Genomic DNA, 9,948 nt, shown 5'->3' with positions numbered 1-9,948 from the left:
TAATCTAGCTGTGCCATTCTAATACCACGCGCTCCGGCCGCCCACTTCAAAACTCATATGTTTGTGAGCTAGCGGTTTGAAATTGTTCTCCAATGGCGCTCTAGCTACAAAAGAGTGCAGATTGGAGAACAGTTCAAACCGTTAGCTCAAAAAAATATGTTTTGAAGTGGGCGGCCAGAGCGCGGGCATTAAGGCACGGTTAGATAAAAAAGTTAATTACAGTGCATCTTAATTAGAGATGATCAATTAAAGTCCATCTAAAATATCACTTATATTCCGGACCTAATTTTAAAACATGTCAAGTTCACCATCACTTTAAAGGGACAGTCAACACCAGAATTTGTATTGTTTAAAAAGAAAGATAATTCCTTTATTACCCATTCCCCAGTTTTGCATAACAAACACAGTTATATTAATATTCTTTTTACCTCTGTGATTATCTTGTATCTGAGCTTCTGCTGACTGCCCCCTTATTTCAGTTCTTTTGACAGACTTGCATTTTAGCCAATCAGTGCTCACTCCTAGGTCACTTCACGTGAATGAGCTAAATGTTATCTATATGAAACACATGAACTAATGCCCTCTAGTGGTAAAAATGCATTGAGATTAGAGGCAGTCTTCAAGGTCTAAGACATTAGCATATGAACCTCCTAGGTTTAGCTTTCAACTAAGAATACCAAGAGCACAAAACAAAATTGTGATAAAAGTAAATTGGGAAGTTGTTTAAAATTACATGCCCTATTTAAATCATGAAAGTTTTTTTGGGACTTGACTTTCCCTATAAATGATCTCCCAACCTCCTGGTTTGGTGAGTGTATGATATATATATATATATATATATATATATATATATATATATATATATATATATATATATATATATAGTGAGAGTGCATCCATCTATCTATTTCACAATAGATATTGAGATATACTTAGATATATATATATATACCTATACATATTTATTTATTGCTTTAGTGCTATAGCTCTATATAGAAATATTGGTAAACAGCCTTGAGCATCCACCTTACAAGATCTTACCCACCTTCGGCCCTATCTTTTGGGCGTTGCCAACCATACGTAAGCAGGCTCGGCCAACCACCATGGGCGTGGACCTTCCCCTCCCTTCGGGCGTGGCCTCCCCGTGAGTCTACGTGCGCCCTATTGCTTTCAATTCTCCGAATCGCTACGTCTATTCTCTCACTGTTTCTGAACGTGTACTACGTGTTGCGTAACCACGCCTCCCTACCCGAACGTCGTAGAGAGGAGAAAAAAAAAACTTTTTTTTTTTCATTTTTTTTTTTTTATTTTTTTTTTTTTTATTGAGGAATCAACAGCCGCCATCTTGACGCGGCTGGGTCAGTGCCGGAGATCTCCGGGCCTTAAGCAGGAGGATAGGGGGAGGAGGGAGCTGCCCGGAGAGCGGCATCTGGAAAGGCGGAGGGGCGGCTTCTTCTCTCCCCACACCCCTCCTGTTTATCCTTTATTCCGCTCTGGCTCTCGGTGTGGCGGCGGCCGCTCATTGTTTTCCCTCCCCTCACGGAGGAGGAGGAGGAAGCGGCTGCACGGTTGCGTGGGCGGGCAGAGAGAGACAGAGAACCGATACCTGGGGAAAAGCAGCCGGGAATTCCTTTTTTGCCCCCGGGCCTACACCCCAAACAGGCCTGACACCCCTAATTACTAAAACTGGGGGTAGCACCCCAAAACCCCCAGATCCCCCTTTTGAACCCCACCACAGATAGTTTAGGGATCCCTTATAGATCATGAACTGGGGTCACCAACACCCCGTTATTGGGGTACCCCTTTAATTTTGGGGTCCACTATTTTGGGGTAAGGTTTAATTTCCCCAGTTTTGCATGGCAGGTAATATTCCATAGGGACTGACAGGTCAGTATAGGGGTCCCCCATTTGGTACTGTAGGGTGCCCCGCTGTGAGTGTTGAATTCTGCTTGCTGCATGTTATACCCGAGAGTGCAGTTTCTTTATTGGCAGATCATTGACAGCTCTACCTACAGGAGATCTCATAGTTTTGGGGGGATCACTTTACTTAGATTTGGGGTCCCCAGCTAGTGCTGCTCTAGATTTAGTGGTCTAATTGGCTAAATTAGATTATATGACTAGATTTAGGTATCATTATTTCCTGTTTTGAAGTGCCCATTGCTCGGTGTGTAGGTACCGTTACCGAGAGTTGGGCATCACCTTGCTTAGGTTTGGGGGCTAAACAGTGCAGAGTTGATACTAGTTTGGCCAGATTTGGGGTGTCGCTTCTTGCATTTGGGGATTATTTGCTTAGATTTAAAGGGTTAGATAGTGCAGCGATACTTGGTTAGTGCCATTTGCAAGGTTCCCATCACAAGAGGTTTACGGGTCCAGGGGTTCCTCGGTTTGTGCAGATAGGGGGGCTCTCTCAGGGGTCCCCCAGATTAGGGATGCAGGACTCAGGGGGGGTTTAATCCCCTGGATTTCTTAGTTCCTCCCTCTGCTGCTGGAAGGAAGGCTATTACAGAGCCGGGAGGAGGTGAGGATCGGGCGGCTGGCAGGGCCGGGATATACCCCCCTTCCCCTGTCTCTCTCTGCTCCTCCTCCGGGGAGGGTGCCTTGTCTGGCTTCGGTGACCGATCAGCAAAAAAAAAGAAGAAAAAAAAGCAGAGAAGATGGCCGAGAACCTGCTGGACGGGCCTCCCAACAGGAAGAGACCCAAACTGAGCTCTCCTGGCTTCTCGGCCAGCGGTGACAGCACAGGTAGGAAAGGCCCGAGGAGCGGGCAGCTGGGAAAGGGATCTGCCTAGGCCTTGTTCAATGGAGGGATCACGGACTAGAGTAGTGAAGGATGGGCTGAGCTGCAAGGGAGGAAAATGCTGCAGCTGGGGGCAGAGATGGAGAAGGTGCAGGATCCATTGTGAGAGTGCAAGATTTAAAGCATTTATATAGCACGAAGCGCAACATAGTGATGCTGAAGCATCAAAACAAGCAATGGAGTATGTCTAGAAATTAACCCACTGGCTGCTAAATAATACATGCACTCAGCCTGACCATATGCAATATGCAGCTCACCCTGACCATATGCAATATGCAGCTCACCCTGACCATATGCAATATGCAGCTCAGCCTGACCATATGCAATATGCAGCTCACCCTGACCATATGCAATATGCAGCTCACCCTGACCATATGCAATATGCAGCTCAGCCTGACCATATGCAATATGCAGCTCAGCCTGACCATATGCAATATGCAGCTCACCCTGACCATATGCAATATGCAGCTCACCCTGACCATATGCAATATGCACTACTCTTGCTTGCTGAGCACACATGACAGCCATGGAGTGAATGGATCTAACTGAATTAGAGCATTCGATAGTTAAGTTTAGGGGAACCTCAGTGTTTAATATATATACCATTATATACCACCAGCATACTGTGTAGAACTATGTATTAAAATAAAAAGTTGTGGGGTAAATATTATGATATAATTGCTATTGTATAATGTATATTTGTGCAGTAAACTAGATATGGTGTAGAATGACAGGGTCATTTTTAAGAAGTATGATTTGGTAAAACTGTTGCATGTTTGATTTTAGTAGAATGTTTTTTGGAACTAAATGATACAAATATGCAGAATGGTGAAATGTGACTTGCAGTTAGTACCTGAGATATCATGCTAAGTAGAAGGCTGCTGAATGTGTTTCAAAGCACATGGGAAATAACAGAGCTGTACATAGTTATGTTTGTTTAAAAGATGCTGTGGAAAGGAAGATATGTCTAATTATTTTTTAAAATGTCATTTATTAAGAAAAAAGGTGTATTATATGTAATGTGGAGAGAACATTATAGTGCATCCTGACTAGGTATCTTGTGCATCTTGAGAGATGGACGTTTATGTGGAAGTATTGTGCAAGGAGGCATGTTATATTTAAACTGGCTAGGCAGGGGTGTTTTTTATGCAATGTATCAAAATATTGTTCAATATAGGGTTATGGACAAAGTGGTAATATAGAAGACTAACACAAAATCATAGCATTGTCAAATTACATAATATTAGGAGTAAGGGTTGTGTGGTAAGTTGACATGTGACAATGGAGTGCACTGAGGTACAACAGACCACTGTTCACACATGGATTCTTGGGGTAATAGTTATGGAAACTATGTAAATACACTGAGTATTTTGGGGTATCTGTGAGAAGGGTACACAATTACTTTGTGGCTGCAACAAATAGTTGTGATCCATGACAGGAACCAACTTCAGTAGGTGCTTGTGCACATGGAGGTGAATGTAATGAGCCCGAATAGAGAAATATGATGCTAAGCCATCAAAAGAAATAATAATGCAATCTCATAATGAACTGTTGTGATTTCCATACAAGGCCGGATCATAGACTGGAGTAATGCTGATCTATTCTTTTTCTTGCTTGATGGTGCAATGTTTACTAGCAGTATGGATGGGGGATAATGTGTGAGGAGCGCTGAAGTCTCTAAGAAGCAAATCGGAGAGAGTAGCAGCGATGTAAATATGTTGTGGTGCCTGTTGTTGTTGCTGTGTATGTAGTAAAAATCCCTAAATATCTTGCTCTTTCTTTTTCTTTCTCTTTAGTAACCAATATTGAGGTATGTTTGGTTCTGTGTATTACAAATACACGCATGTGCTCAGTAACTTACTTTTCTGGCTAATACAATGGTGATGGGAGATGGTGGAAACTGTAACACTTTCATTTTATCAGCCTGTGGTGGTTATTTTTATTGCATATTTACATATGTTAAGTTTTTGGCTCAGCCATGGGTTAAGGCTGAGGAATGTGTCCATCTATTTGGCTACTGGCATGCAGATTTGGTGAGCCAGGATGTCATGAAATTCTAGTTCTGGCTTCCAACATTTTTAGATTTTTCTACAAACAAAATAACTTGTTGGTCCCTAAAATTGTATGAGTGATTTCTAAGTTTCCGGTTTGGCAGTCCCTGCACTACACAACACGTGTGTGCTAAAGGAAAGAGGTTCTTCGAAAACTAAAGTATGAGGTTCTTGGAGCCCATTGGGTTCTCTATTAATAATGATCACAATAAACACCACATGCACATTTTTTATTTTGTTCGTTTTTTTGTTTTTGTTTTTTTTCTGTCTAAAAGTAATTGTTTGCACCATACTTGTGTAGTTTTGATTCCTCTCCATTAGTTTAGCTTTCCATAACCAACTCTCTCAGCTGAAGTGCTGGGAAACTTTCACATCTAGTGACTCATTTGTAGAAGTCTAACATGGCCTTTAGTTAGCCCACTGTTATAAGCCAGGACTTGGCAAAATAAAATAGATATTTTCAGGAATATCCTGCTTTACAGCAATTCACAAATACAAAGCTGAAGTCCAACCACCAAGGAGGAAACGGTACTTTACTCATTGTGAGATTGCAAGTATGGCGCATTTTGTTATGCACAGTTTGGCCTGTTTACAGCATTGCAGTGCACTCAGTGTCAGTCTGGCACATTTTACTGGTACTGCACAGTTTTTATTGAATACTGTGCTAACGTTAAACTAAACTTAGCACTATTGCACATCCAATTTATATTCAAATGTTTTGAAACATACTAGCTTTAAGGCATTTTTTGCTTTACAGCGACATTAAAGGGACACTGAACCCATTTTTTTTATTTTGTGATTCAGATAGAGCATGCAACTTTCTAATTTACTCCTATTATCAATTTTTCTTCATTCTCTTGGTATCTTTAATTGAAAAGCAAGAATGTAAGTTTAGAGGTGCTCTGATAAAATGCAGAAGGACATTTGGCTGACAGACAGAAAGCTAAAGAATGTTCCGATTTCGGCCGAGGGCAGATACGTTCCAGTGTGCTCTGTTCTAATCATAGCCTCGGGCGCCGCAACTGCCTCTGGGAACCTTACCATGGGTCCCAGGCCGCACGTTTTGTAATTCTCTGTCTGGGAAATTATCTATCAAATCTATTTATCTATCAAATCTATCGTATCTATCAAATGTATCTATTGCATCTATTTATCTATCTCGTGCCGGACTGTTATCTGACAGCCACTTGTGTTTCGGCCAAATGTCCGTCGGCCAAGTGTCCGTCGGCTAAAAGTCCGGCCACGAGTTTAGATGCCGGCCCATTTTTTTGTGAACAACCTGCGTTGTTCTTGCTGATTGGTGAATAAATTCACCCACCAATAAACAACTGCTGTCCAGTTCTGAACCAAAAAATATCTTAGATGCCTTTTTTTTTTTTTTTTCAAATCAAGATAGCAAGAGAACGAAAAAAAAATTGATAATAGAAGTAAATTAGAAAGTTGTTAAAAATTGCTGCTCTATCTGAATCACAAAATATTTTTTTTTTGGGTTCAGTGTCCCTTTAACGGTGTACACATACACATTGAGGAACCTGCTGTATATTTTTTAGGAATTTTATATACAGATGAAAAATTAATTTGGCACAATCCTGAACGCAGCATTACATTTAAATTGCATGTAATAGTTAATTTATTCAGCGTGCTTGAATGGAAATAATTATTTTTCATGTATTGGGGAACGTTCAATACCTTGCTATTAATGTTGCTGCTTTCTCTGAAATATTTTTGACTGTTCTACTACATCTGTATCAACATAATAGCTTCCGGATTTTAAGATTTGGTCGATCAGCTAAAGAAAAATTAATTTTGGGCTCAATAAATTTTGCCAGCAACTTGTTTTGTGCACATGAGACTTTCTTGTCCTCATTTTGTTAACATCAGAATCTTTTTCTTGCCAAACTCCTCACATTTCCCTGGAAGAGCCCACAATTGAATACCCGTTCTGCAGGATAAACTGCTTGGAAGTAAAGCCAAGCAAGTTTATTCTTTATTAAATGTAACAAGCAACAAAGATAAATTAGTGGTTACCGAAAGGATGAAAATCGTGTTGGCTGTTTCATACTCCAGGTTTTAAATTGTATGGAAAAGAAAAAAATATTCTGATTCAGAACATACATTTGTACCCGTTTTTTATTTGGTATCAATTTACTCCTTTTCCATGGGAGCATACTGAGGTAGGCTCAGAAGCACGCACACCACATGACAGCAGTGTTTGTAACTGCCCTGCTCAACTTTGAGCCTACCTATGTATTCTGTAATGGTACAGAGATAAATGATACCAAGAGAAATATGTAAATTGGAGTTTTTAATTTGCATGTATATTTTTATCGTGAAACTTTAATTTTGACTGTCACCTCCCATTAACAAACTTGTGTGAAACTTGGAAGCTAAGAACATTTTTTTTTTTTTTTTTTTTTTTTGTATGAGCCGCAGAAGGTTTTTATGCACAAAGTGTCTCAACACCTGCAGGTCCTGCTGTTGAGTTAGTTTTGGTCCAAATCGCAATAAATACAAAAGTGCCAAGCATGTACCTCGCTTCCCAGAAACCATGGATTTTTTTTTTTTACATATCTTTATCGGACACTTGATGATGCACACATCAAATCAAAAGTTAGAAAATATAGTGCACAGTACAATATGAAAGAGTACCTGCATGTCAATCATGTATATCCAGTAGGGACTGTGGGATTTTAGTTTCATACCATTTTGTGGGATAGTTCATGGAAAACTTTTAGAGGTTAAAGTGAAGGTCAATTTTGATGAATTAGTGCCAGGTTTTTAATCCTATTAAAAACAAGGGCACTTTAATTCATCAAAATTGACATTTCACTCGTTTTCTTCAAAAACTTACCTTTTAATTCTGGCAGCCGCTCCAGCACTTCCCACGCCCGTCGCAAACAGTCTTTGCGGGTCAAAAATTATGAATCCGGCTTACTCCAATCACAGCGTTGCATCAGGCCAAGATTCCCCCGGGGGGGGAGCCGTGATTGGAGGAAGCCGATTCATCATTTGACATCTGCAGCGGCTTCCGACGGCTGTGGGAATTGCTGGAGCGGCTGCTTCAAGTTTTTGAAGAAAATAAGTGAAATGTCAATTTTGATGAATTAAAGTGCCCTTGTTTTTAATAGGATTATTAAAAACCGGGCACTAATTAATCAAAATTGACCTTCACTTTAAAGGGATGTGAAACCCAATTTTTTTTTCTTATGATTCAGATAGAGTAGCAACTTTCTAATTTACTCCTGTTAATATTTTTTCCTTTTCTTGGTAAAGCAGGAATGTAAAGCTTAGAATCCAGGCCATTTTTAGTTCAGCACCTGGGTAGTGCTTGCTGATTGGTGGCTAAATGTAGACACCAATCTGCAACCCCAAGGCCGAACATGCTGTGATCTGAGATGTCATCGCAGAAAATGCAGCATGTCTGCAGAAAGAATGGGACACTTGCAGGAACTGTTAGCACTTTGACTTTGCAGCATTGCTCAACATTATACAATTCTCTTCAAACAGAGTTTTGCCCTGGCTGCATTGTGTGTGTTTTCTTTATAACAATGCATCCAGAGTAAAGTGCTATTTTAAAATTGATTTTTATTTCAAAATGACCTGCAGAAAAAATTTCACTAAAAAAAATCTCATCGCAGAAAGTAAAGAAAAGTTCTGCCCATTCAGCAAGCGCTACCCAGGTGCTGAACCAAAATGGGCTGGCATCTAAGCTTACATTCCTGCTTTTTCAAATAAGATACCAAGAGAATTAACTAAACATGAATGATAATTAGAGTAAATTAGAAAGTTACCTAAAACTGCATGCTCTATCTGAATCATGAAAGAAAACAATTGGGTTTCATATCACTTTCATTTTATAACTTGTGGTCTTTGTGTTTTTGATTTTCATAAAATTTATTTTTAATTAAAACTTAATTTTCATGATTCAGAAAACGTGTAATTTTAAGAGACGTTCAGTTTACTTATTTTATCAAATTTATTTTATTCTTTTGGTATCCTTTGTTTTAAAGCAAGCCTAGGTAGGCTCAGGAGGACAATTCACTAGTGGCTACACACACGCCTCTTGTCATTGACTTACCAGATTTGTTCAGCTAGCTCACATTGTGCATTGCTGCTCTGCAGTTAACTTTAGCTATGTGTTTAACTACAATAGGTATGGATTAAAAAGCGCAGGGTAAAATCACCAAACTCCTGAAATACCTAAGAGTCCCTGTCATAGGTGTATAGAAATGCCAGAAAATGTTGTTAGACAGGAGCGCTATAGCTAAAGGTGTATGAAAATAGTAAGTTATAGTGTTACTAATTAAGTAAGAAAATGTATAGATGTCTAATTTATAAGATGTACTAAGAAGTGTAAATTCACAAAGTACAACTGTGAAAGGAAATACAACAATAGTGTAACTACTTAGTGAGAAAGTGATTTGTGCATACTTGGGAAAAATACAATATAGTATAAATAATGAAAAGTAAATTAATAAATAAGTGACAAACTTTTGTGTAATTAGCAAGGCTCTGCCTAAAATTTAATATAATGTATCAACAGAAAAAACGGATATCATAATAAAAACACAATAGACTAAAAACTGCAAACGGACGTCTCCGTGTATAAAAAGGTTGCCACCACACCAAAAAAAGTCATAAAGTCTCTTTTTTGGCCAAGTGTACTTGAGCAATCCAGATAAGAGTTATGTGGATAAGGGATGCGAGCTTACCCCCAAACAGTGCGGCTCTCGATTCTGTGAAAAGAAAATTACCACCGTGGCGGAAGTGACGTCACCTATATGGGCGCTGGCTTGGCTAAGCAATCTGATTGGTCCTTGTGCGATCGCCTTCAAACTCCAGCTGCTTTGCTCCACAAAGACAGAGTATTCGCTCTTTAAATGGACAGTATACTGTAACATAGTTTTTCCCTTTACAATTGCTTTTTTTACCAACTGCAGAGTAAAAAATGTCTGAAAATTAGCTTTTTAAGGTTTATTTGTGTATATTAAAGCTCTGATTTTGTGTTTTGAAGCCACAACCTAATAAAATAGGTTGAGCTTGTAGGTATAATCAGGTCTCATTACTGTATCACATTGTGCAAATATACCTGCTTCTTTA

General features: G+C 39.4%; 1 protein-coding gene across 1 annotated transcript in view; it reads left to right on the top strand.

Annotated features, from left to right (window-relative positions):
• Nucleotides 1-1,314: 1,314 nt before the first annotated feature.
• The window catches only part of LOC128641850 (CREB-binding protein-like), a 170,997-nt gene continuing 162,363 nt past the window's right edge, over nt 1,315-9,948 (top strand). The window contains 1 exon segment of the mRNA XM_053694412.1: nt 1,315-2,742. Within this exon segment, the coding sequence (XP_053550387.1) occupies nt 2,655-2,742 (88 nt within the window). The 5' untranslated portion in view covers nt 1,315-2,654.

Source organism: Bombina bombina, chromosome 11, assembly GCF_027579735.1.
Source record: "Bombina bombina isolate aBomBom1 chromosome 11, aBomBom1.pri, whole genome shotgun sequence".
NCBI classification, from domain to species: domain Eukaryota; kingdom Metazoa; phylum Chordata; class Amphibia; order Anura; family Bombinatoridae; genus Bombina; species Bombina bombina.
This window is presented reverse-complemented; position numbering and strand designations above follow the sequence as displayed.